Genomic DNA, 27,353 nt, shown 5'->3' with positions numbered 1-27,353 from the left:
TTGATGTGGACTATTTTAAAGTCTTCCTTGAATTTGTTGCAACGTAGTTTCTGTTTTATGGTTTGGTGCCTTGGCCATATGGTATGTAGAATCTTAATTCCCCGGCCAGGGATCAAACTCACACCCCCTGCATTGGAAGGCGAAGTCTTAACCACCAGGCACCGCCAGGAAAGTCCCTGCTTGTCTTCCAGTTGGGTTGGTTTTCGTTTCATCGCTGAATTGTAGACCTTCTTTCTATGGTTTCGACACGAGCGCCTCCTCGGGGAGATGATTCACAGTGCTCCCTCCTGTTCTGTGGGTGGTCCTCTCACCTCTGCAGTGGTGCCTGTGGAAGCACAGATGTATTTCATTGTGACCAGGCCCCATTTCTCTCTTTTCCTTGGCTGCTGGTGTTGTAGCCGAGAAATCCCTGCCTGACCTGGGGTCATGAGGATTGACCTTGTTTTCCTCTGAGGGTTTTATGGCCTTAGCCCTCGCATTCGTTTAGGCTTATGATGCGTTTGAGTTAATTTTGTGTTGCTGTGAGCGGGACCCCAGTGTCTCCTCTCGTCCAGTTGTCTTGGTGCCCTTATCTTCTGGTCTCCGGTCACTGGGGGGCCCGGACAGATTCCAGTCTGGGAAGAGCTGCAAGTGGACCCTAATCACCAACCACTCATGGGTCCTGCAGTGACAGATGGGGCAGGGCCTGCCCCCTCCCTGCCCTCACCTCTTGTCGCTCACTCTGTTCCGGCCTCAACAGCCTCTGGCTGACCCCTGGCTCCGCAGTCCCAGTCCTGCCTCAGGACCTTGGTGCTGGCTTCTCCTGCTGCTGGGAGGTTGTACGGCTCTCAGATGGCTGGTTCCTTCCCAGTTCTTCCGTGGATGCGGTTGTGGCTCAGGCTGGAGTCTGCTGTCTGATGTCAAATGCATCCTCCTCTCTTGGTCCTGAGTGGCCTCTGGTGAGTGACCTGGCCTCTCCGGGCCTCGACCTCCACATCTGCTGCGTGGACGTGATGATAGCACCAGTCCTGTGGGCTGATGGGCAGTTTCAGTGAATCAGCAGTGCTGGCTTCATCGCACGGCCACGCTCAGCAGTAACTGTTCCTGGGCCCTCGTCCTGTTGCTCCGGCTGCTCCCCACGGTAACCAGTGGGCCAGAGCTGGAGGCCCACACGGCAGGCTGTACCCCGAGGCTCCTGCCCCTCTCTGCGCCAAGCCTGCCTGCCCTGGCCCAAGACCTTGACATGATTCCTGGGGTCACCACCAGGGAGAGAGGGTGGGTGCTGGTGTCCATGGTGGTGCCAGGTACCTGCTCGTAGGGCTGCAGGAGATGTGACTGCTACCCACTAAGGGAGCAGCTGCTGGAGGAGCAGTGGTACAGGAGAAGGTCTAAACCAGGCAGGGTGTGACTTATGATCAGCGGCAGGGAGTGGTGTCAGGGGCCAACTCCAGCCAGTGGTCAGGGAAGGCCTCTCTGAGGAGGTGCCATTTGATCCAGACCTGATCCGTGAGCTGGGGCAGAGTGTTCCACACAGAGGAGAAGCATGTGCAAAGACCCTGGGGCAGGACTGTGCCTGGCACGTGTGGGGAACAGTGAGGGGGCTGTGTGGTGGGAACACAGGGAGTAAGGGCAGGAGGAGGAGGGGGGTGAGGGCCGGAGGACCCACCATGTGGACTGCTCTCTGTCTGCTCTTCCCCTTTGTCCTCCAGGGGCCATGTGGAGACCAGGCAGCACCCATTAGTTACTGCCGTGTAACATTATCCCAGAGCGTCATGGCTTAAAACAGCGAGAAACACCTGTCATCTCACGCTTTCTGTGGGTCGGGAATCCAAAGGGTGGCTTAGCACCACACCTCGTGGCTCCATCTCTTAGGAGGTCGCAGTGAGGCTGTGGGCCAGGCGGGAGGAGCTGCCCCCAGGATGGAGCCTCCATTCCCTCATGTGTAAAATGGGACGCTCCTAACACCAGATGGTCAACACTGAAATCAGATTGATTATATTCTTTGCAGCCAAAGATGGAGAAGTTCTATTCTATACAGTCAGCAAAAACAAGGCCGGGAGCTGACTGTGGCTCAGATCATGAACTCCTTATTGCCAAATTCAGACTTAAATTGAAGAAAGTAGGGAAAACCACTAGACCATTCAGGTATGACCTAAATCAAATCCTTTATGTTTATACAGTGGAAGTGAGAAATAGATTTAAGGGACTAGATCTGATAGAGTGCCTGATGAAGTATGGACTGAGGTTCGTGACATTGTACAGGAGACAGGGATCAAGACCATACCCATGGAAAAGAAATGCAAGAAAGCAAAATGGCTGTCTGGGGAGGCCTAACAAATAGCTGTGAAAAGAAGAGAAGTGAAAAGCAAAGGAGAAAAGGAAAGATATAAACATCTGAATGCAGAGTTCCAAAGAATAGCAAGGAGAGATAAGAAAGCTTTCCTCAGCGATCAGTGCAAAGAAATAGAGGAAAACAGAATGGGAAAGACTAGAGATCTCTTCAAGAAAATTAGAGATACCAAGGGAACATTTCATGCAAAGATGGACTCGATAAAAGACAGAAATGGTATGGACCTAACAGAAGCAGAAGATATTAAGAAGAGGTGGCAAGAATACACAGAAGAACTGTACAAAAAAGATCTTCACAACCAAGATAACCTCGATGGTGTGATCACTCACCTAGAGCCAGACATCCTGGAATGTGAAGTCAAGTGGGCCTTAGAAAGCATCACTACGAACAAAGCTAGTGGAGGTGATGGAATTCCAGTTGAGCTATTCCAAATCCTGAAAGATGATGCTGTGAAAGTGCTGCACTCAATATGCCAGCAAATTTGGAAAACTCAGCAGTGGCCACAGGACTGGAAAAGGTCAGTTTTCATTCCAATCCCAAAGAAAGGCAATGCCAAAGAATGCTCAAACTACCGCACAATTGCACTCATCTCACACGCTAGTAAAGTAATGCTCAAAATTCTCCAAGCCAGGCTTCAGCAGTATGTGAACTGTGAACTTCCAGATGTTCAAGCTGGTTTTAGAAAAGGCAGAGGAACCAGAGATCAAATTGCCAGCATCTGCTGGATCATGGAAAAAGCAAGAGAGTTCCAGAAAAACATCTATTTCTGCTTTATTGACTATGCCAAAGCCTTTGACTGTGTGGATCACAATAAACTGTGGAAAATTCTGAAAGAGATGGGAATACCAGACCACCTGACCTGCCTCTTGAGAAACCTATATGCAGGTCAGGAAGCAAGAGTTAGAACTGGACATGGAACAACAGACTGGTTCCAAATAGGAAAAGGAGTACGTCAAGGCTGTATATTATCACCCTGTTTATTTAACTTCTATGCAGAGTACATCATGAGAATCGCTGGGCTGGAAGAAGCACAAGCTGGAATCAAGATTGCTGGGAGAAATATCAGTAACCTCAGATATGCCTCAGATGACACCACCCTTATGGCAGAAAGTGAAGAGGAACTCAAAAGCCTCTTGATGAAAGTGAAAGAGGAGAGTGAAAAAGTTGGCTTAAAGCTCAACATTCAGAAAACGAAGATCATGGCATTCGGTCCCATCACTTCATGGGAAATAGATGGGGAAACAGTGGAAACAGTGTCAGACTTTATTTTTCTGGGCTCCAAAATCACTACAGATAGTGACTGCAGCCATGAAATTAAAAGACGCTTACTCCTTGGAAGGAAAGTGATGACCAACCTAGATAGCATATTCAAAAGCAGAGACATTACTTTGCCAACAAAGGTCCATCTAGTCAAGGCTGTGGTTTTTCCAGTGGTCATGTATGGATGTGAGAGTTGGACTGTGAAGAAAGCTGAGCGCCAAAGAATTGATGCTTTTGAACTGTGGTGTTGGAGAAGACTCTTGAGAGTCCCTTGGACTGCAAGGAGATCCAACCAGTCCATTCTAAAGGAGATCAGCCCTGGGTGTTCTTTGGAAGGACTGATGCTAAAGCTGAAACTCCAGTACTTTGGCCACCTCATGTGAAGAGTTGACTCACTGGAAAAGACTCTGATGCTGGGAGGGATTGGGGACAGGAGGAGAAGGGGACGAAAGAGGATGAGATGGCTGGATGGCATACCAACTGATGGATGTGAGTCTGAGTGAACTCCGGGAGTTGGTGATGGACAGGGAGGCCTGGTGTACTGCGATTCATGGGGTCACAAAGAGTCGGACACGACTGAGCAAATGAACTGAACTGAACCCCTGTCTCATCAGATGGGGCTGTGTGATCACCTTGGCTCAAGGGACCTCAAAGTGCAGGAGCCCCTGTGACACCCCTGGAGCCCAGCCAGGCATTGGGGACCTGGCTCGGCTGCCAACTTGCCAGGGACTTTGGGCGGGTTGAGGCCCTTGGATTCTGGAAGCCCCCTGGGAAGTGGAGCCTGGGACTGAATGTGAGAACAGCCCCCACCTGGCTGGCAGCACCACCCCGCCAGTGACCAGGGGTCTTCCAGCCACGGCCCCCACCTCACCCTGAAGGCCTTGTCTGCTGGAAACCAGTATGGCATGTGTCGTCTGGTGCAGTGTGTGTCGCCCAGCGCGGGCTGCCGGAAAGTAAAAATGTACATCTGGGAGGAAAACTGGGCCAGGAAGCCTTGTACACCAGCCCTGAGACAGCACGTGGCCCTCCACTGGACGCCTGCGGGGTGAGCGGAGCGCTATCCCTGGGCACTCTGGCCATTGTCCTCCAGTCTGGCCCCTGTCTGCTGTCCGCCTCCTGAGCACTGGGCCCTGTGCCCTGGTTTCCCCTGGGGAGCCCCTGCCCACCCCCCCAGGCAGGGTGCTGCAGCCCTGGGTGAGCAGGACCAGGCCCCACAGGGTCAGAGCCTCCCTGCCCTGGGACTTCGCAGGGGACAAGAGGAAGGGGCAGCTGGTCCACCCCTGGGCCCAGGCGTCTGTTGGGGGGTCAGCACCAAGGACAGCAGTGCTGCACCGGGGAGACAGAGCCCAGCGAGGCTTGAAGCCCATCACCACGACCTCTTTGGTCTTGCTGGGTTGCAGACCTTTTTTGTGAGGAGCTGGGTGGTCTGTGTGGGAGCCGACGCAGCTGTGATTGTGAATGAGCGGGAGGGGCCATGCGCCAGTAAAACCTTGTAACGACTGCGGTGAGTTTGGTCCATGGGGCAGGTTGCTGGCTCTTGATTTACATCAACAAATATTCTTCCCCGCACCCTCACCTTGTTTCTTCAAGGAGCATCCATCGTGTTTCTGTCTCGACTCACATCCGAATACCCCTTCTCAGAGCCCAGTTTCTTCCTCTAATAGGAGAGACTACCAGGATGTTGCTTAGACAGGCTGGGCTGGAAGCACCACAGTCCATGGCCGTACTGGCTTCCAGCCCTTCATCTGATGTCCAGCTTGAGGGAACATGTTGGAGACACTTGGGGCCTGCATTCCCACCACTCTTCCCCGAGGCTCCTGACAGGGCGTACTCTCAGCCTCCTCCATGCAGCCCTTCTGGGTTTCTCACTCAGCCGATACTCACTGAGGTCCACACCATGCCCAGCCCTGGGCGGGTGCCGAGGCATCCAGGACAGGAAGTGGAGCTTTTGGTGGAGTTGGGAGGGCAGTGGGGGCAGGATTGTCATGTGTTATGCAGAGGGGGTGATCCAGGCCACCAGGGGAGGATAGAGCTGGGGCTGCTGCGGCCCCAGGACAGGCGTGGGGAAGGTGAGCTCTGCCCAGGTGTGAACCAGACACAGCTTCCCTCTCCTTAGCTCTGCATCACAGGGGTGGAGCCGCGCCCTACCCAGTGATGGTATGGGCCCAGTGGAAGACCTCGCACAACCAGGCACGTCTGCCCAGCGCAGAGCAAGTCACTCATCAAACCCCCCAGGCCCTGGGGCTTGCTGGCTACGCAACCTCAGTCAGGCTATGTGGCTCTGACCCCGTTATCTGGAAACTGGACACCAGAACCTCCTCCACCCGCCGCACCCCCTCTCTCCCCTGCTCCAGCCTCGGGGTAGCTCTCAATGCAGCCAGTAGTGACCTTGCAGCCTTTGAAGTCACCGCGCCAATGGGCCTCAGCCTCTCCAGCTGTAAAGTGGGTTGAATGGCAGTTATCTCCTGGAGGTGGTGAGAGGGTTGGAGACTTGGCTGGATAGACCCTAACCCAGGGAGGCTGTGTGTGTGTGTGTGTGTGTGTATGCACGTGTGTGTGTGCGCACATGCTGTAGCCTTTCATTACAGTGCACTTCAAACAGAAGACAAAACAGACTGGATAGTGCAAGTAAGTGCATTTTTATCACGAAATATTTTAAATACCAGAGAGTAATATAATAAGCAGCCACATCCAGGCTCTGCCTCCTGTCCCACACATCTTTATATGTGCTCCATGTCTCCCCCCAGCACTGCCTGTGTCAAGTCAGGTCATCCCCTGGGTGCCATCCTGGGCGCTGCAGGGTGCTGGGCACACCTCGGCCCCATCCACTGGATGCCAGCAGCCCCCAGTCATGACGATCACAGATGTCCCCAGACATTGCGCAGTGTCCCCTGGGGGCAGGATCACCAGGGTGAGAACCGCCTTTAGGGCACTCCCCTCACCCGGACCCCTGGGTGGCCTTTGCTGGGTCTCCTCTAACTTGTCACAGAAAATGTTTGCTGACTCCTGACTTAAGGGAGAAACAAAGATTTGTTTAACCTGTATAGTAACACATTGGTGTCTTTTATATTATTTTGAATTTTTCTAGGCACTTAAACTCTTTTCTTACTAAACATCAGGCAAGGAGCCAGTTCCCTCTGGAGTGTTTTATCCCTAAAGCAGGACCCTGGACATAGGGGATGCTCACTAAGTTTGTTAGGTGTGCTCATGTATGTCCGCTGCTGCTCACTGCTCACTGGGATCACTCACATTTGTGGGCAGAACTTCAAAAAATATCTCCCCAGAGTTTGAAAACACCTGACATGAAAGGTCAAAATTCACCTTTAATGTGGAGGAAAAATATTTTATTAAGAACATTTTCAGTTGTATGGAAAAGTTGAAAGAATTGGAGAGTGGACAGTCACTCATTACCACTCAAATCCTACAATGGACGTTTTGCTGTGTTTATCTGTCGATCACCTGCCATCACTCATCCATTACTCTCTCCATCTAACCTTTTGAATGCATTTCAGAGCTGCAGACATCAGCACACTCCCCTGGAAACACTTCAACATGTGTTTCATTAACTAGACTTTGATATGTTCCAGCATGTTCTTGGTGTTCATGTTCTTGGTGATGTTAACTACTCTGATCACCCATTAACTTTAGACTTCTTAGCCTTCCCTGTCGTTAGTTCTGGTGGTAAAAGTATGAGATAACAACAAAAATATGAACGTTCTTTATTCTGTCACTGTGTGATATTTACCCCAGATTCATATCTCTTCAGTGTCACACCAGGTGTGACCCTGGGGAAGGAAAGATTAGCAGCTCCCTTATAATGTCTGTTAATCAGAGAGGTCGGATCCAACAGATAAAAATTAACTCAAGTGTGAAACCAGGGACAGGCATGCGTATAAGAATAAGAGCAGGTGGTGGTCCAAAGGGCAGAAACTCTGCATCTGCTTGCAGTATGACTGCAGGTGAGTTACTGGTATCTGTCTGGCCACATTGCTCTGCTCCACTTAATTCAGTGCTTCATTATGATGGTTCTGTTAGATTTAGATTTTGTAAAAAAAATTTTTTTATCTTTTCAATTTTCATTCCTTTTCTTTTTTCTTATTTTATTGCATTGGCCGGTTCTCCCACTGAAGTGGAAGCCCTCACAGCTGCACTCTGCCTTGTGGTTGATGTTAATGTGCTTACTGTTTGTACTTTTTTCTTCTTTTTTGGCTACATTACATGGCTTGTGGGATCTTAGTTTCTTGACCGGGGATTGCATCCATGCCCCTGCAGAGGAAGTGTGGAGTCCTAACCACTGGACCACCAGGGAAATCCCCTGCTTGTTTTTAAATAAAGGTTGTTCCTGTCCCCCAACTGGATGCTAGGGGCTCCCTCCCAGTATATATAATCCCAGTCGTGACGACTACAGACATCCCAGGAGACAGGCAGTGAGACTGTCTACACACGCTGGAAGCCCCCACCCCTACTTCCCCCACCCCCTGTTTCCTCTAGTTTCTTAATAGCTTTTTCAACATGACTTTTCTGTTGAATTTTATGGAATGCTGTTCTGGATTCTGAGATATGATCATAAAGTTTTTACCTCTGACTTGGGACTACTTCCTAAATTTTTCCAAACCCTTGCTTCCTTCTGTAAAATGGTGGTAAAGAAATGAGATCACTAAGTCAGATGGTGCCTGGCTCAGGTGCTCACGGGCGCCCTCTGGCTGCTGTAGGAGGAGCAGACCGTGAAGGGCGAGAATATGGATCCAGGCGAGTGAGCATGCTGGCCTTGTCTGTGTAGATTTGCTCATTTTCCAAGAAACCCAGGTTTATCTCCAAAACATTGTGACTTTGAAAGTTGACTCAACTCTCACTGACCCTCTCCCGCCAGAAAGAAAGCCCAGGGAGGGGTTCCCAGTGGCATAACTGGAGGATATAGTCACCAAGCTTGGGGCTGTGGAGTGGGCGGGTGGGTGGGGGGCCTGAGTTCACACCTCTGCCTGTCACTTTCCTATGGGGACCACCAGCTTCCAGGTCCCCTTGCAGACCGGGGAGGCCAGTCCCTGTGTCACCCAGTTGGCGTGGAGTGAGGGGACGAGTTGGGGGCGCTGTCGGACAGGGCCCGCACAGTGGGGAGTGTGGTGCTGGCTGTTACTGTGTCGCTGCCATCATAAACGCCTTGTGTGGGGGTTTCCACCGTGTGTAGACAGTCTCACTGCCTGTCTCCTGGGACGTCTGTAGTTGTCACGACTGGGATTATATATACTGGGAGGGAGCCCCTAGCATCCAGTTGGGCAGCCAATGTGGCTCCACATCCACAACACCCCAGATGCCCCACAGAGTGGCCCTCCCCTCGTGTCTGCAGTGCTGGGGGCCTGGGTTAGCGAGTGGGCCTTGGGGTGCCCGGAGCCCTGCACTCTTCGCGTCCTATGCAGCACACTGAGGAGAGGCTGGGCTCGCAGAGTGTCGCAGCTCAGCTGACAGCTGAGAGCCATGGTGGGGTCCCCGTGCTTCTGTCTGGAGTGATTGCAGTGTACGGAGGCTGAAAGAGCAGCAGCAAAACCTTGAGCTTGATCTTATGTGTCTTCCCCTCTCCAGTGACTGTTGTTTACCGTGTTTTGTGGACATCTCGGTCCAAGATGGGTCAGAAATAGGACAAGTTGGCCCTTCCCCACAGGAGGTGAGGGAGCGCCAGCCTGGAGGCTTGGCTGCCCTTCCTGAGCTCAGACACCTCCATCTGGCTGCACGACCTCATCTCGGGGTGGGGCAGGGGACCAAGGTCCTGCATCCTCCTGCTTCGCAGTATCACTGCTGGAGGAGCGGGGTCTGGAGGAGGTCCTGGAGCCACATGTCACTGGGTGGTGGTTTTGCAACTAACGAGCTTCTTCCTTTAAAAAAATTTTTTTTGAGCCATCGTTTACATAGTATAAAATTAACTCTTTTAAAATGTGCAGTTCAGTCATTATTATATTTGCTTTGTTGTGCCACCACCACCAAAATCTAATTCTAGAATACTCCATCAGTCCCAGAAAGCCCTTAGCAGTCGCCCCCCACCTCCTCCCACTCAGCCCCTGACAACCACTCACCCACTCTGTGTCTGTGGATCAGCTTGTTCTGGACGTTTCCCGTCAGTGGAATCACACGTTGTGCGTCCTTCTGTGTCTGCTGCTCTCACTGAGCATCGTGTTCTCAGGGTCCATCCATGTGGTAGCGAGTGTCAGGGCTTCTCTTCGTGGCTGAGTGATCTGTCGTGTGGGTACCTTTAATACTTTTGTGAATGTGAGGAACACAAGTTGGATGGAGGGCGTGAAGTGCTTGCTTCTGTCTTCATCTCCCAAAGGCTGAGACTGGGTCCTTATATTCCTCTTGGAGATGCTCTCGGCCTGGAGGAGTGGTCCCTGGATCAGTTAGCTGCTGCTATGTAGCAGCCACCTAGAGCCGCAGGGCTGCAAACTGCACACACCTACAATTTTGTCGTCTGGGTTGGGTTTAGCAGGCGGCACACCATCTAGGAGGCTCCTGCACTCACAGGCCTGGGGGGTGGGGGCTGCCTGGTCCTGCCCGCATGGGGTCTCCTGCAGGGCCTCAGCAGGGACCTTGTGGCTCAAAGCCACCCACCTTCCTCACGCTGCAGGGTCCCTTCTGCTGGGTTCGGTGGCTCAGGGTGGGTTACCTGGCTGCAGGGGCTGCAGCCTCCTGGCATCAGCCACAGAGCCCTCCTTGTGGGTTACAGGCAGATTTCCCTTGGTGGCTTGTGGGTGGCCTGTCCACTCTGGTCATGGTGGACCAAGACTCGGTGGGGGCGGAGCTGGCCTAGGGGGACTTTGCTCCTGTGGCCAGACCATTCCAGTTGATGGGAAATGAGAGAGCCCTGGCCCCAGTGCTGCTTCCTAGCTCAACTGCCTCATACTGTCTCATTTGCTCTGAGTCATGGGGAGCAGCCCTCCCCTGGGCACGAGGCGGGCAGTGATCCCACAGTGACCGCCTCAGGCCCCCCTGCCCCTCTGAGGAATGCTCCCCTGTGCACTCCAGACAGCTCTGCAGGTGACAGGGCAGACCTGATGCCCTGTGACTGGGGATATGGAGAGATGATACACAGGCACCAGGTGGGCCCAGTGCTGGAAGACAAAGCCAGAAGGTGGGGAGAGCGGCCTGGAGTTAGGGGGGCAGTCTGGGGTGAGGTGATCAGGGGAGCAGCTTATCTGATGGGTTGATGTCTGAACCAGGTATTGGCTGAAGCAAGGGAGCAAACCCTGCAGAGGTCTTAGGAAGGTCATTTCATGTGGGGAGAACAGCCCATGCAAAGGCCCTGGGGCAGGACTGTACCTGGCCTGCTGGAAGCGAGCAGCAAGGAAGCCCGTGTGGAGCAGAGTGAATGAGGGGGAGAGAGAGAGGGAGGGAGCACAGGAAAGGTTGTGCAGGGCCCTGTGGGCCCTGTAGATGACCTGGGCTCTTACCTCCAGGGAGGTGGGACCCAGGAGGGCTGTGGGCAGAGGAGGGGGCCAGGCCAGGGCGGGGCCTGATTCTGGTGCTCACGGGTACCCTCTGGTGGCTGCTCTGGGGAGGACAGACTTGGCGGGGGGTGGAGGGTGGGGGGGCAGTTTTCCACGTGTACAGGATGGGGGCTGAGAGGAGCCAGGCAGAGGTGCACTGTGAATGGACTTCGAAGTAAAAATAACCTAGTGTTTCTGCTGAAGGATAGATGATAAGGCCCCCCTGCCCCCGGTCTTTGGGGTGTGTTTTCTCTGCCTCAGTTTCTTCATCAAACGTAAGAGAAGTGGTCCTGTGTATGCTGGGGGAGGGGTCCCTCACCAGCAGCCTTCGTGGGCATCTGTCGGGGGGCCAGCCCCAGGCACAGCTGTGTCCCCAGTTCCCCCCCAGGTCTCAGCCCTGCCTCCCGCCTGCAGCGCCTCACGCTCTCCCCCTCCCCCGGCTATTTTTAAAACCTAATTTCCTCGAAAACGGGGTGGCTCATTCAAAAGATAATTGGTTACGTCTTGGGCTAGGAGGAGCGCAAGATCTTGGTCCCTGCTGCCCCCAGCCTGGATGGCAGGAGTGGGTGCAGGAGCCACCTGGCTGCCTGGCCCCAGAGCTGATGGGCAAGGCTCCAGAAGGGTATTTCAGAGAGGGGGTGGACGCGCGGATGGTGGGACTCAGGGGGAGGGGGAAAGGAGGCCCCTAGAGGGGATATCGGGGTGCATGTCTAGGCAGAACCCTGGCTCAGGTGTGCTGGCTACTTCTTGCCCTTGCTTCTCCCCCAACTCTGCTCCTGCCCTGGGCACTCCTGCCTGTGACCTGGGCTGGCTCAGAGCCTGCCTGCTGCCCTCCTGGCCTCATGCCTGGGGGGATTCCAGGTGGGGTAGGGCTGCCCCTTTATCAGCCAGTCAGTGTCCCTGAGCAGGGCAGACCCGGCTGGACCTCACGTCCGGCACTGGTGTTGGCTGGGCCCCTCCCTCACAGGCCTGAGACTGCGGAGGCCTTGGTGGTGGAGAGGGCAGGGACCATGGTGTTGGACTATCTCAACCCCGGGATGAGGGGTCAGGAGCTGCAGAGAATGTGGGTGGGCCCAGGGGTTGGGCTCCAGGCTCAGGTGCTCCAGGCAGACTGAGAAGGAGATGCCTGGGGCCCCCAGACGAGGTCTGGAATGTTCCATTCAGTCCACTGGCACTTCCTGCCTCATCCCCCCTTCCTTCCCCCACACCCCAGATGCAAAACCGTGAATTGTTCTGCTGTTGCGCAGCCAACGAAAATATTATGTCAGCTTCCCAGCACCTTCCGCCACCCCTCCACCCCCAGGCCTCAGGGTGGGCTGAGCCCAGGTTCGTCCTGTGGCCAGGGAGCCCCACATGTCGCAGGTGGGCATGTGGGCTGCTGTGTCCCGTCCTGGCGCTGTTACGGCCTTCCGAGGATCCGTGGGCTGTGTCCTCCAGGAGAGTCCCTTCTGTGGGCCCTGGTATCATGAAGCGCCGAGCTGGCTGCTCCCTGGCCTCGGTTTTCCTGTCTCCTGATAGCGGGTGGGTGGGGGGTGCACTGCAGGCAGAAGAGTGCTCAGGAGAGGCCCCACCCCAGCCAGCCTGGCTGCACCATGGCCGTGCCATCTTGGTTTTGTGTTCTTTATTGACAGATAATTCATAAATACCATAAAACTCATTTGTAAGTGTGTAATTCAGTTTTTCCTGTATCTTTACAATGTTGTGCGGCCATGACCACCGATTGCAGACCATTCTCATCCTCCTGGAGGAGGCCGAGTCCCATTAGCCATCCCCAACCCAGCCCTGCCCCAAGCCCAGTGGACAGAGAGCACGTTCTGACCCCTGACCCGTCACCTGGGCCTGCTGCTCTCTGGTGGCCCTTGCCCACCCCCCAGCTCGTGGGCCCAGGGCTGGGTCCTCAGGCCTCTCCCCTCCCCCACCCCCACATCTCCTGGGTGGTCTTGTCCACTCTTGGGGCTCCAACCCCATCTACACCCCGGACAACTGCCTCCAGTCCTGCCTCCAGCCAGGGCCTCCCTGAGCTCCTGACGTGGGGTCCAGCTGTCCCTCCCATCTTCACGCAGGGGTCTCACACTCAACATGGCCACCCTGCCCCTGACCATGCCCCACACCTCTCCTGCCCAGCCCCCATCCTGGCTGAGGCAGCTCCATCCTTCTGTGAGTTGCTCCAAAATCCTTAGTCATTCCTGACGCCTTGCTTTTCTTCAGTCTGCCTCCAGTGAGCACGGCCTGTCCGTCCTGATTCTAGATCTTCCCGGATCTGCCCACTTCTCTCTCACCTGCTTTGTGGTGGTCCACGCCATTATCTCCCCATTATCTCCCACCTGGACCAGCGTGCGCCGCTCCCCATCTGTCCCCCTTCGGCCACAAGGGGGTGCCTTTGAGCACCTGAGTGAGGTGTCCCCACCTTACTCCAGCCCTCCAGGGCTCCCATCTACCTGAGGTAAGAGCCCAAGCCTTCCCTTGCTGATCTGACCCCCCACCTGTCTCTTCATGTGGTCCTCCTGGCACTCGCTGTGCTGTCCAGACCCTTCTCTGCCCCCCCTTGACTGTGTGCCCTGGAAGGGGGGGCCAGGTCTGTCCTAGTCACCACTTGCGTCCCCTCCACGCTGACACCTGGCAGACACCAGTGTGTGAGTTCCCCCTTACAGCTGTAACAGATCACGACAGACTTGACCTGCTAACTACACAGATTGATTATCTCACAGTCCTGGAGGTCAGGAGTCCAGCTCAGTCCTCATGGAGCTAAATCCAGGCGTGGGCAGGGCCTGTCCCCCCGGAGGCTCCAGGGGAGCACTGGCTCCCCCGTTTTCCAGTGTTTTCCAGCTTCTAGAGGCACTGCGTCCCTGGCTCAAAGCCCTTCCATCCATCCTCACAGCCAGCAGAGCAGCATCTCCCGTCTCTCTGTCTCTGAACCCCCCCTCCCTCTTATGATGACCCTACAATGGCACTGGGCCCCCGGGAATCCAGGATCATCCCCATCTCAAGGGTTTTAACCCCCCCCAGCACAGTCCATTCTGGGACCAGAATATGAACATTTCAGGGGTTGGGGCAGATATGTGCTGAGCACTCACACTGAGCAGATAACCCTCAGCAGAAGCCAGCTTTCTGGGTGAGGACACCAGCGCAGCGGAGCCTGTGCTTGGCCTGAGGCCCCTGAGGAGCTGGGCTGGAGGGGGTGGTAGTGGTCCCAAGAGGTGAACGTCGCTGGCCTTCCACAGGGACCGTGGGGATGGGGGCCGTGTGGATGAGTGCTGTGTGGACAGGGGCCCTGTGGACGGGAACCAGGGGTGTCCTGGCTGGCTGGCTCTCCATCACCCGGCTGCCTCGGGGGCTGGTGCAGTCACTCTAGCCTGGGCCGCAGCCGCTGGTCACTGCCGCCCCGCCGTGCCTGGGGCCCTCCCAGCAATGGGCTGTGCCTTGTCTCCACCCGCCCTCCCACTACTCCTGCCTGCAGAGCCGCGTCAGCTTGGTCGCTGCTCGTCCACCCCCACATTGCGTCTCCCTACCACCTCCCCAGGGGCGCAGGGTGCATGTGTGGGGCAGTGCTGATGGCAGAGGCCAAGGGTCCAGACTAAAGCGTCCCTTCTCTTCCTCAGGTTCGGCCCAGAAAAAGACCCCAGCAGAGGTGAGTGTCCTCGGGGGCCCACCCTCCCTGCCTCCTGAAGGTGGACGGGGCAGCACCCTGCCCTGCCCATGTCCTGCTCCGTGGCCTTGGGCATCTCACTGCACTTCTCTGGGCCTCTGATGCTGCCATAGCAAATAAGCACGTGTCGTCAGACAGTGGAAACCGTCTGTCCCACCAGCCTCTTGAGTTTCTGGGAGGGATGGGGTGGGTGGGGAGAGCCCCGAGGAGCCTGGAGAGGATGGCCTCCTGCCTGTCAGCAGTGCCTTCAAGCCGGCCTTCCCCCCTACCCTCTGCTGTCCCATACCTGCCCACCCAGGGTCCCACCGGTCCTGTCCTCAGGCAGCTTTTCCTGGTGGTGGCCCCTTGGGTGAGCCCTTGGCACCCTGTCTCTAGTTTGTTAGTTTCCAGTCACTCCTGGAAGCCACCTGCGAGGGGCCTCTGTGAGCCCTGTTGTCTGAGGAGCCATGGACAGCAGGTTAGAGGACCCCAGGTACAGCAGGAGCCAGCCTGACATCCATATTCCCTCCCAGCCAGGCTCCTCTCCCAGGACACTGCTGGGCACCCAGGGTCCTTCCTAGAAGGGCTTTGCCCATCTGCTGGGGCTCTGGGGGGTGTCCAGCTGACAGGCAGTGGGGAGCCAGCGAGGGGTGCAGAGCAGGGCTGGCAACTAATGTTGCCTGAGGGAAGCCCGCCCCCTGGTGGCCAGTGTGCAGAACAGGCTGGTCTGAGCGTTGTGAATGGTGGCAAGTACACACCATCTGCCGGCCGGCCTCGGCCCGGCTCTTGAGCTGGTGTGTGTCCTTCAGGCCCCGTGGCCCTGTGCACCATCTTTCCCCTGTGATGTCACACATGGGGACCAATGGCTTCCACATAACTTTGCCAGGATGTCACACCTGTGCCATGGAGCTGGCAGGAACCAGCCTGCTCCCAGACCAGCGGGACCTCTCCCTCATCCAGGAGGAGATACTCTCATTTCAGTTCAAAGGGTTTCACCCAGTCACGTCTGGGAACATCTGTGGTTGTCACAACTGGGGGGCTTCTGGCACTGAAGAGGTGGGGCAGTGATGTTGCTCTGCACCCCACAGCACCCAGGATTCCCCCACAGAGTGACTAGCCCCAAGTCAGCAGTGCTGGGGGTGGGGGTGACCCTGAGGTTGGGGCTCTTCTCCCTGCAGAGGGCCCAGGCTGCTGACCTGCTTTTCTGGAGGAGCCGGTGGTCCTGGTCTGGGTGTGGCCCCCAGATGTGGGATGTGGGCCCCCAGAGAGAGAGCCCCCATGCCCGCAGCCTACCCACCCAGTCCCCGCCCCAGACTCCAGCTGGGCCCAGTGACAGAGGCCTTTTCTGGCCAGGATTTCCAGAGCGTTCTGGTTTCTTGCCATTTCTGAACTTCCTGCTTCCTCTTCCCCAGGTCCCACTGATGACTGGACAGCCCGGCCCTGGCCATGGGAAGAAGCTGGGTCATCGGGGCGTGGACGCATCTGGCGAAACCACCTACAAGAAGGTTCCTGCTCTGCCCTCAGTCAACGGGGGTGGGACAGGGGGGGCCCCCACATGTACACAGGGCCCACGGAAGGTCAGGTGTGGGCCGTTTGTGGCTGGAGGCTGCACCACCTGCCTGGCTCCTCAAGTCACTGTGGCCTTGACTGTGACCTTGGGCGAGAGGAAATTGCAGCTTCCTCCCGTCCCTTGGGAGCAGGGCGGAGGTGAGGTTGGGCCAGGGCTGTGCGTGGTGAGCTGGCCCTGTTGCTGCTGGTCCTCTCCGCCTGGTCGCACCTCCTAAAAACACCCACCTCGCTAAGAGCGATTGTGTGAGTGAGTCACCCTTCTGAAGTGTTCAATTAGACAGTTTCTAGAGTATTCAGAGCTATGCAGCCATCGCCAGAGTCAATTTTAAAACGTTTCCCTCACCTCAAAGGCCCTGTCCCCATTTGCCTCCCCCAGCCCCTGACAACCAGGAACCCACTCTCTGTGTCTAAGGATCGGCCTGCTCTGCACGTTTCCCATCAGTGGAGTCACACCCTGTGTGTCCTTCTGTGTCTGCTTCTTTCACTGTGTGTCGTGTTCTCAGAGTCCATCCACGTGGTACCAAGTGTCGGGGCTTCTCCCCTTTTTGTGGCTGAGCCATGCTCCCTTGGGCGGGGGTACCGTGTTCTGTGTATCCACCCTCTGCTGATGGACCCTCTCTGGCTGTTGTGAGCAGTGCTGTTGTGAGGGCTTGTGTCCAGGTGATTTTCGGGACTGCACTGCCCTCCCTGGGCCGCAGTCCTAGCAGTGGAACCGCTGGGGCCCCCCGGGGGGTCACAGGTAGCCCTTGGAGGAGCTGCCACGCTGTCCACAGTGGCCGTCCTGTTCTCCATTCTTGCCAGCTGAGCACCGGGACCCCACTCCCCGCCCTGTGTGGTGCTTGTCTGTGTGATCTGTCCCTCCCGGCGCATGGGCAGCAGGTCTCACCGTCTAGATTGGCACCTTCCCAGTGCCTGGTGGTACCCAGCACCTTCTGTGCTCACTGGTCGTCTGTGTATCTCCTCTGGAAGACTGGTTCAGTCGATGTCATCTTGAGGGAATGGATCGAGGTGGGGCTTCAGGAGGAGGGGTGGGCACTTGGGAAGGGCTTGTCCCTGCGACGAGGGTGCTGGCGACCCGAGTCGGTAACTTGAGGACCGAGGTGTCTTTCCTCGATGGTGGGCATGTTGCTTAGGGCTCATGGTGACGGTAACATGAATGGCAGTGCTGACAGATGGATGGGCAGCTGGTACTTCTCTAGGGAGGGCGGCATGAGGGGCCCCAGGAGGGCCAGTGCCAGGGTGGAGGACTGGGATGCAGAGAGGCAGATCCCTTTGAGAGTAGACAGAAGGAGCCCGGGTCTCAGAAGGGAAGCCTGGGCATTGCTGGATACTGTACTCCTGCTTCCCAAAAGAGAACCCTGGCAGTGGTAGACCCCCCGCCAAGTCGGGGCAGTTCTGAGCTGTAGGAACCTTCTAGAATGTGGATAGAAACAGGCCACGGGGCCGCACGGTGACATTGGAGCCTCAGCCAGGCCACTTCCTTGCCGTATGGTTATGCGGGCTGAGTGGCGGGCCTGAGGCCAGCATGTCTGTGACGGGCTCGGCGGGTGCTGCCTGGGGGCCCCTTGGAGGTAATGGTTGTTGAGGGCTGAGCCGCAGGCCAGATACTGCCCCCTCCATCCTAAGGGGGCTTCCCATCCTGTCTCGGACCCTGGCAGCCAAGGGGTGGGCCCCAGGGGTCTTGATGCAGCTGGGTTTCCCGCAGACCACGTCCTCTACCCTGAAGGGGGCCATCCAGCTGGGCATCGGCTACACCGTGGGCAACCTGAGCTCCAAGCCGGAGCGCGACGTGCTCATGCAGGACTTCTACGTGGTGGAGAGCATCTTCTTCCCCAGGTACCCTGCCCGGGCCGCCCTAAGCCCTCAGTACTCTCCCTGCATGCACACACCCCCATGCTCTTCTTTCAGCCGTTTTCTCTGCTGGAAATGGCTCCAGCTCCTCCTGGGCTCCCCCTGCCTTTGAGGTCCAGCCCTATGTTAGTCTGGACGTTTGCTGCTGAATCAGAGAGATGCAGTAGAATGGGGACTCTTAGAAAGAGAGGAAGACAGAAGTTTGTTGTTTCTCTCTTTCTAATATGTGTGTGCGCGTGTATACCCACACACACACACACACAGAGTCCAAGACTGGAAGATCGATCAGGTGGCTCCATGATGTTGCTGGGCCCAGATTCCTTCTGGTTTCTCCACCATCTTCTATGCTGCTTTACAAACCAGTGGCTGCAAGAGCTGCCCAGGCTCCTGCCATCACAGCTGCATTCCAACCACAGGAAGGAGGAGAGCACATGCCCCTGCCTTTTAAGGGCATGACTAGGAAAAGATCCAAGTCATTCTCCTCCTCTCATGGGATTGGCCAGGCACAGCACCCTGATCATGCCTGGCTGTGGGAGAGGCTGGCAGTGGTCTTATTCTGGGTGGCCACATGTACACCCCACACTGTGGGCTAATGAAGAAAGGGGAGGGTGCTCATTGGAGGACAACCCGAGACTGGCCACAGCCCTTTGTCCCGTGTCCAGCATGGGAGCCCCATGTCACTCTTTGGGTTGGCTATTTGGGTGCCTTGGGGCTGGGCCTGGGTGGGCAGGCAGGCTCTTGGTGGGGGAAGGTAGCGTACACAGGCCTGGGTCCCTCACAGTCTCCCCCCTGCTTCCTCTGCAGTGAAGGCAGCAACCTCACTCCTGCCCATCACTTCCAGGACTTCAGGTTCAAGACCTATGCGCCTGTTGCCTTCCGCTACTTCCGGGAGCTCTTTGGGATTCGGCCAGATGACTACTTGGTGAGTGTGTCCTCGGTGGCCGCTGTGTCACACGGGTCACCCGCTCGAGCCCTCGCTTGGGGGCTTAGATCGCTACCTGCTTGTCGTCCTCAGCCTCCATGGGGCAGGGACGTGGCTGCAGTGTTGCTGGGCTCCTTGCTCAGGTTGTCATCTGGGACTGGGCTGTGGCCTCAAGTGGACTCGACTGCATCGGGTCCCTTCCAGACCCCTGGCGTCATCAGCCAGGCTCCGTCCTTGCTGGCCAGGACTTCCATTCCTTCCAGACACTGCGGTCTCCTGTGTGATTATCACATGGAGCCGACTGTGACCACTTCCGGGACCACCCACCAGCCCCTGGGCCTGTGGGGTGTCGGTGACCACCCCCACCCATTCACCATCCCCTTTTCAGTACTCGCTGTGCAACGAGCCGCTCATTGAGCTGTCTAACCCCGGTGCCAGTGGCTCCCTGTTCTACGTCACCAGCGACGACGAGTTCATCATCAAGACGGTGATGCACAAGGAGGCCGAGTTCCTGCAGAAGCTGCTGCCCGGCTACTACATGGTGGGGAGCCCGGCCGCCCCTGGACTTAGGCCTTCCTCCCTCTGCTGAGGAGCTCCGGGCATCCCCACCTTGGGAACTACCCCTCCTAGGAACCACCCCCTCCAGGAACTGTCCCCTCTGGGCAGACCTTGACAGGCCGTCCTGGGTGAGCCTCACCCGCAGGACCCCCTCACGTGGCGAGCAGGAATAGCCATCTGGGCCCTGGTGGCCATCCCCTACCACCCACCTCCCAGAAGTCATGGCTTTGGGCCTCAAGTCTCAACAACCAGTGACTCAGACAGGCACTGGGGAGGAACTGGGCTATCAGCTGGCACTCAGGCCCCTGGAGGTGTGGAAGCAGGCGCCTCAGACTTCCTGGCCCCCAGGGGTGAGGGTCCTGATACACACCCAGATGGGAAGTGAGGATCCTTGCCTGAGGGCCAGCCCTCCCTGCTGCCTGGCAGGCGTGGTCAGGCCCTGGGCAACTTTGCGCAGATTGTGACCTGTCCCCGACCCTGTAACCCGCCTCCCCTCTGTATGATCCTGGGTGGGATCCTCAGCTCCCCTAGGTCGGGGGTCAGCAAACGTTTTCTGTAAAACATGAGAAAACAAACGTCTTCAGCTTTGTGAGCACAGCCTCTGTCTCCACGGCTCCGCTCTAGTGAGAAAGCTGCCACAGACAGGGTGAGAGCAAGTGACCCCGGCTGAGTGCCAATAGAACTCTTTGCCGAGGCTGCCATGTGCATTTCATGTCATTTTCACATGCCACAGGACACTATTTCTTGTTTAGTTTTATCAACTTCCTGACAATGTAAAACCATTGTTAGTTCCCAGCTGTACAAAGACAAGTAGCCTGGGACTTCCCTGATGGTACAGTGGTTAAGACTCCATGCTTCTTATGCAGGGGGCACAGGTTCAATCCCTGGTCAGGGAACTAGGATCATATATGCTGCGAGGCACAGCCAAAAAATTTTTTTTAAAAAAAGACAAATGGCCTGATGCCTAGAGGCCAACCAGCCCCCATCCCCTCAGGGCAGACTGGGGAGGTGAGAGACCTGGGTCTGACCTCGCAAGAAATCAGGCCCAATACCTTGGGAAGTCCCCTGGGGGCCTTTATGGAAAGGCCACCTCTCCCTGGGCCTGGCCTCGTAGAAACAGACCCTCCTGGTGCTTTTGGTCAGGTGGGGCGATAGGGAGTTCAGTTGGCTGGGTGCTAGGGGCGAGGAGGGAGGTGGTCAGGGCGGGCTTCCTGAGGAGGTGGCCTCTGACCTGAGCTCTGAGGAGCAGGCCGCAGGGTGCTGTGTGGGGTCCCAGCAAGGCTCCTGGCGTCCTCTCCACCCGCCCTCTCCCCTCCACCAGAACCTCAACCAGAATCCCCGGACACTGCTGCCCAAGTTCTATGGGCTATACTGCGTGCAGTCGGGAGGCAAGAACATCCGCGTGGTGGTGATGAACAATGTGCTGCCACGCGTGGTCAAGATGCACCTCAAGTTCGACCTCAAAGGCTCCACCTACAAGCGGCGGGCCAGCAAGAAGGAGAAGGAGAAGAGCATCCCCACCTACAAGGACCTGGACTTCATTCAGGACATGCCCGAGGGGCTAATGCTTGACGCCGACACCTTCTCTGCACTCGTCAAGACGCTGCAACGCGACTGCCTGGTGAGGAGCGGCTGGCTGGTCTGACAGGGTCCCATGTCTGAGCCCCGTCTTCCCAGCTGTGACATGGGGACGCTGGGAGAAGTTAGCGCAGTGAGCCGGAGAAATGCCCCGCCCCCCACACCCCACCCCCGCCGCCCTCACAGGCTGTGTTCCTGCTGCCAAACAGAGCCTTGGGGCAGCCTGAGGTTTTCAGGGCTCAACTCAGTGCACCTCAGGGCTTGCCTGGCCTGAGTGTTTAAGTGTTTAAGACTCTGAGCTTCTACTGCAGGAGGCACAGTTTCGATTCCTGGTCAGGGAACTAATATCCTGCATGCCTGTGGCATAGCCAAAACAAAAGCAAAACCAAAAAAACTTAAGGCTCTCCTCAGACCTAGGTCTGTGCAGCTGCCTCCTCCACAGGCAAGTATTTCTGAGGGAGAAGGAAGGTTTGCCAGGCTCATCCCAGGTCTTGCTATTGCGGTCCACCCCGTCCCCTATTGGCTTCAGAGGCGAGGATACGGAGGTCTGGAGGGGGTTCAAGCCAGGCCTGGGTCCTCCAGGGTCCTCCCTGCACCCTGGCTCCCAGACACCCCAGAAACCACCAGTCGTCTCCGTGCCCCAGGGCTTCCAGGCCCCATCCCCAGTGTCCGTGTGTCCACATCGTGGGCTGCACCTCATGGTCTGGAGCAGGGTGGGAAGCCAGTGAACCGGGCCTCTGAACCAGGGCAGGGGTGGGGTCACAGCCAGCCGACCCCTGACCCCTATTCCCGCAGGTGCTGGAGAGCTTCAAGATCATGGACTATAGCCTGCTCCTGGGTGTCCACAACATCGACCAGCAGGAGCGTGAGCGGCAGGCTGAGGGTGCCCAGAGCACAGCTGATGAGAAGCGGCCACTGGGCCAGAAGGCACTCTACTCCACAGCCATGGAGTCCATCCAGGGTGGCGCCGCACGCGGGGAGGCCATCGAGACAGATGACACGTAGGTGCCGGGGCTGGCGGGGCCAGGGGAGTTTTCAGCTCTCATCTCTGCCTCAGCCCCCTTGCCAGGCGAGAAGCAGGCAGGGGGCAGGAAGAGGGGGAGCCTTGAGGAAGGTGAGAGGGACAAGACCAGGTCCAGAACCTGGCGAGTTCCTGGTTTCTGGTTTGTAAGCCAGCAGTGCCCACCCGTCCCCATCCCTGGGCCCTGAGAGTTAGATATTGGGCGCACAGCTATGGCCGGGTGTTCTGACCTGACATCTGACTCAGTCAGTCAGTAGATGGAGGTCACTGGCCAACCCTGTGGGAAACACAGGTACCCCTGCCCTGGACCTAGGAGAGTTAAAGCCTCACCATAGGCAGCAAAGCTGGAAAGGTGTTGGAAGGCAGCCAAGAGAAGGTGGAAAGGGCTGGGGACGAGAGACCCTTTTCACAGCAAGTCCCTGCCCAGGACCCTGGGGAGGGGGGTGCAGGGGCTGACAACGTTCCTTGCCTAGTGATGCCAGGTGGCTGTGGGAGCAGCCAGGTCAGAGGGTCCAGAGGAGAGTGTGCCCCCTGACCACCGCCCCCACCTCTCCACCAAACAGCCGACCTGGTCCTGCCCTCGGGGCTCAGGCACAGACTCACAGGGCATCCCTACTCCCACCCCATGCAGGCCCCGGTCACTCTTTGGGTGTCCTGGGCACTGTGAGGGGTGGATCAACATTCCTGACCCTGGTCGTGACAACCACAGCTGTCTCCACAGAGCACCAGTGTCCCCGGGGACAGTCACCCCGCCATGGGAACCACTGCTGTAGACAGGTGTCACAATTGACCCTGTATCATCATGCACAAACCATTTGGGAGCTGGCTCGACCCACCATGTCCAGACCTTGTCCAGTCCTTACAGGGGGTGGTAGCCATCAGGGTGCACAGGCAGCTGGGGGACAGGCTAAAGCTTGGCCACCAAACTGGGCCATCAGCTGAAGGGCCTGCCTGGGATGAGTGGGGGGGACCTGAGTGGGCCCAGAGCTCAGCCGTCTGGCGTTTGTAGGGTTGGTGCCCGGCCAGGCGAGACGGCAGGTGTGAAGGTGAGCGCAGTGTGGAGTGCAGCTGGCAGAGCCTGTAGGGGGCCTGGGCGTGCAGGAAGCTGCTGCCTTGTGGGCCCCACTAACTGCACGGGCGGGCTTGGCCTGGGGCTGCAGCAGCTTTAACTCCCCAGCCTGCGCCCAAAGCCCAGCCTTGCCTGGGTGTGTATGTGCTCATGCATGCACCTATGTGTGTGTGTGAGTGTGCAAGCTCTGCGTGTGCACGTGTGGGTATGCATGCACCTGTGTGTGTGTGTGCAAGCTCCGCGTGTGCATGTGTGGGTATGCGTGCACTTGAGTCTCATAGCCTGGACCCTTTGGCAGCCTCTGGCCTGCAGTGTTGACTCAGTGAGCGGGCCAAGAAGGCCACTCGATCCTTCTTTGTGGCGGGCTTCCCAGGTGTCAGGTCCCTCTCCGAGGGTCCAGCCAGGTGGCCACCTACAGGGAGCGTGTGGATCCTCAAGCCCTGGGTTCCATCACTCCTGCCTCCTCATCCCTCTATCTCAGTGCCCCTAAGTCCCAGAGCAGGTGCCCCTGGCTTGGGGCTCTAGGCTACCTCCAGCCTGTGCTCCTGACAGACAGGGCTCATCCCTGGGCTGGCTCCATGGGTGCTGACAGTCTTGACCCCTCTCCTCAGGATGGGGGGGATCCCCGCTGTGAATGGTCGAGGAGAGCGTTTGCTTCTGCACATTGGAATCATCGACATCCTGCAGTCCTACAGGTGGGTCCTCGCCCCCTGTCCTGCCGGGGTGGGTGCATGCCCCTGGCCCGACTTTCCCAGTCCCCAGTGAGTGCCTGGTCAGGGACAGGTCAGGGCTGGCACAGGGCAGGGTAGAGGGTGGAGTGTCACTGGCTGACTGTAGGCCTTGCTGTGTGCCAAGACTGGGCTGCCCCATCTCCTGCTGGGGTCTCCCTCCCAGTGTGGAGCAGAGCAGGCAGCTTTCCGAGCAGTGGGTGAGGGTTTCCATGGAGACCCGGGTAGGGTAAAGTGGGCACAGCCCAGGGCGGGCGGCCAGAGCCCATCCTAGGGCAGGGGTGTGTGTCGAGGAGGATATCCTTCCCCCTGCAGCCCAGAGGCGTCTGGGGGAGCTGCCTGGAAGCAGCAACGTGCTCCCCAGCCCAGGTGTGGTATGGGGGCCTGGCTGGGGCATTGGGCGCTCCCTCCAGCAGGGAGGAGACCCGCTCAGCCTGGGCCATGGTAGAGAGGAAGGGCGGGCTCCGTCCCCCATGGAGGGCCATGCACCGCAGCCTTTCCACTTCCTCCTGCAGAGCAGCAGCGATGGGAGCAGCCAGCCAGTGGGGAGGGGTCAAGGGGGCCGGAAAAAGCGGGGTGGTCTCTGACTGATACAGCAGGTGGCCTGGTTCCTCTCGAGCAGGGCTCCTCTGCCCCCTTGATGCCAAGAACATTCCCAGTCATGATGATCACACAGGTCCCTGGAGACCACCTGTGTCCCCTGGGATGAGCTCACCTAGAAGAGACCTCCCCCGGACGTGGAAGTGTGGCTGATGTTCTGGGCGTTTTCTCCTCCGCAGGTTCATCAAGAAGCTGGAACACACCTGGAAGGCTCTCGTCCACGATGGGGTGAGCATCTTCCACTTGTTCATTCTGTCTATCCATCCACAAACATCCTGACTATCATCCTGGGCCAGACCTGGGTGCTAAAGAGCCGAGGGACACGTCCACTTTTTTGGAGCCACGGTCACAGGCCAGGGGATCAGGGCCAAGACAAGGCAGTGAGGCAGCCATGGGACCCCCCAACCAGGGGCCCGAGCCATCTGTGAGGGTACAGGCTTAGCATACAGGCTTCCCGAGGGAGGGGACTAGGGGCCCCAAGTGAGTTAGAAGTGAGGACAGGCTGGGAAAGTCAGGGGCCAGTCAGGCAGAGAACATTCTGAAAGTGTGTGATATGGAGGGGGTCTTGGGCCCCAGCTGCACCCCAGGGGCAGCACTGCACAGCTCTGACCCCGCTGACCCTGCAGATTGGGCCTGCTTACACAAATGGGCTCAGTTGTTCAAAAAAAGTTGGAAATTTGTGTCTTCCTGTGAGCACAGCTCACCCGTAAACCCTTGCAGTGAATTACTTCAAAGTGTAAAATACTGTGAGGACCAATTGCTGGGGTTAAACTGTCCACCTGTGGCCCTAGTCCGGCTATGGACCCCAGGCAGAGGCCTCTCCCCCTGTGCCCCCACAGGCCAGTTCTTACTTGAGTGCTAAGGGCTGTCTGTGTGTGAGCAGTCTGCAAAACCCAAGGTCCCAACAACCTCCCCCACTACACCCCGGAGTGTTTTGAGGGTCTGGGGAGCTTTCAGAATGTTCCCCCCTGGGTGGGGCCGGCGGGAAACCCTTCTGTGCGGTGAACCCACAGCAGAGGGGAAAGCAGATGGAGGGATCGTGACCCTGTCAGAAGATCGAGGTCAGCTCCAGAGGGGCCCAAACATCAAAGTAACCATCCAGGGGCTTCCCCAACAGTCCAGTGGTTAAGACTCCGAGCTCCCATCATGGGGGGCGCAAGTGTGGTCCCTGGTTGGGGAACTAAGATCCCGCTTGCCATGCATGCACCATGGCCAGAAAAAGTAACCATCCGGGTGTGTGAACCCTGAGACTGGTATGGTGGCGCCACAGTTCCTGGGGGCCAGCTTCTTCCTGCGTGTCCCTGTACACCCCAGGTATTGCCCTTGGCACCTGGCGTAAATGGCAGCCCCCATTTTGGCTCCAACCAGAGAGAGGGGCTCTTCCTCCCAGGGCGGAGAGACTCTTTTGCTGTCTTTGCTCACTCACCATCAACCAGCACGAGTCCCCGAGGCCATGTGACCGCCTCAGGGCAGGCCGGGACAGGAGGCCCTGTGTCCAGATGTGTTCTGTTACGTTATAGCTGGGGAGGCCACGAGGCAGTGTCTGAGAACGTCTCTGGTGGTCACACTGGATCTAGTGGGTGGGGACCAGGGATGCTGGCCCCACCCTAGGGTATAGGATGGACCCCCAGAGAACGACCAGCCTGCGATCAGCAGTGCTGGGGAGACAGTGCCGTAGCAAGTGAGCAGACTGGATCCAGGGACAGCCAGGGTGTGCACCCAGGGGCCCTGCAGTATGGCGCCCCAACTGTGTGCCAGGCTCCCTGCCTCACGGGCATCCCAGCCCTGCGTCCTGGCCTGCGCAGCAGCCTCGGGTCCACCCCGGGGCACCGACGAGCAGTGCATGGCCAGGGCCACCCCACCATGAGTGCAGGAGCCGGGTCTGCCTGCCCCCAGGACAAAGCCTTCCTTTGTAGCAGGGTCAGCTGCACCTTCTACCCCCCGGCTCTAGAGGTTCTTTCTAGTTTCTTGATTTTGATGTTTATTCAGTTACCTGAATAGCCATTTTATTCATGAGGGTCAACAATTAAAAATACGGACACCATTACCACAAAACCATCTCTCTGCCTCCCTGTCTCTGCCACCACTATCAGTTCCTGGGGTCCCATCCCCACCAAGGTGACACAGCAGCCCTGACACAGGGACTCCAATGGGCCCCCCCAGGCCTCATCCCCTGCCTGCCCTCAGGCCCCCCTTCCCTTCCCAGGACACAGTCTCCGTCCACCGGCCCAGCTTCTATGCCGAGCGCTTCTTCAAGTTCATGAGCAACACGGTTTTCCGGAAGAACTCCTGTGAGTGCCCGGGCCCTCTGGGTCGGGGTGCAGGGGGAGAAGGGTGGGAGGTCAAGAGCAGGGTAAACCCAGGGTCCTGGTCCTCCGCTCACCAGCCCTAGGATGCAGTCAGGGACTTGGTCCAGGGAACAGGGCAGCTGGGTGGCCCCTCAGGGACGTGCATAGGGCAGGGAACCCAGGGAGCCCCCGGCCTCTGGGACTGGATGGCTGTGTGAGGCAAACTGAGCCGCCACCGTATGTGGGGCAGTGGTCACCGGAGGCGCGGGAGAGGCTGGTGACAGGCCTTGGTGGAGCCAGGGTGGTGTGGAAGGTGTGTCAGGGTTTTCCTGCCACCTTTGACCCATTGGTGCAAATCAGGATGCAGGGGCCCCAAAGCCATGCAGCCTGGATGGGAACCAGGCCCTTGGCTTCCGTGTCTGAGAGTTGGGTGGGCTGAGGCCCCAAAATGCTAAGTAAACATTGGCAGCTGCTGATCCTACT

General features: G+C 57.4%; 1 protein-coding gene across 7 annotated transcripts in view; it reads left to right on the top strand.

Annotated features, from left to right (window-relative positions):
- Nucleotides 1-27,353, top strand: part of PIP5K1C (phosphatidylinositol-4-phosphate 5-kinase type 1 gamma) — a 49,902-nt gene that overhangs the window by 11,077 nt on the left and 11,472 nt on the right. For 5 of the 7 annotated variants that reach the window (XM_027547215.1, XM_027547213.1, XM_027547220.1 and 2 more), the window contains exons 2-11: nucleotides 14,661-14,689; nucleotides 16,099-16,191; nucleotides 17,961-18,091; nucleotides 18,911-19,028; nucleotides 19,417-19,569; nucleotides 20,908-21,207; nucleotides 21,960-22,165; nucleotides 23,866-23,949; nucleotides 24,762-24,810; nucleotides 26,789-26,873. In XM_027547215.1, the coding sequence (XP_027403016.1) occupies nucleotides 14,661-14,689; nucleotides 16,099-16,191; nucleotides 17,961-18,091; nucleotides 18,911-19,028; nucleotides 19,417-19,569; nucleotides 20,908-21,207; nucleotides 21,960-22,165; nucleotides 23,866-23,949; nucleotides 24,762-24,810; nucleotides 26,789-26,873 (1,248 nt within the window). Of the gene's footprint in view, nucleotides 1-13,269; nucleotides 13,505-14,660; nucleotides 14,690-16,098; nucleotides 16,192-17,960; nucleotides 18,092-18,910; nucleotides 19,029-19,416; nucleotides 19,570-20,907; nucleotides 21,208-21,959; nucleotides 22,166-23,865; nucleotides 23,950-24,761; nucleotides 24,811-26,788; nucleotides 26,874-27,353 lie in introns of all 7 variants that reach the window. The other 2 variants (XM_027547219.1, XM_027547214.1) reach the window with 2 other exon arrangements.

Source organism: Bos indicus x Bos taurus, chromosome 7 (assembly GCF_003369695.1).
Source record: "Bos indicus x Bos taurus breed Angus x Brahman F1 hybrid chromosome 7, Bos_hybrid_MaternalHap_v2.0, whole genome shotgun sequence".
Lineage (NCBI taxonomy): Eukaryota > Metazoa > Chordata > Mammalia > Artiodactyla > Bovidae > Bos > Bos indicus x Bos taurus.
Note: the sequence above shows the minus strand (reverse complement) of the source record. Positions and strands in the feature narration are given on the sequence as shown.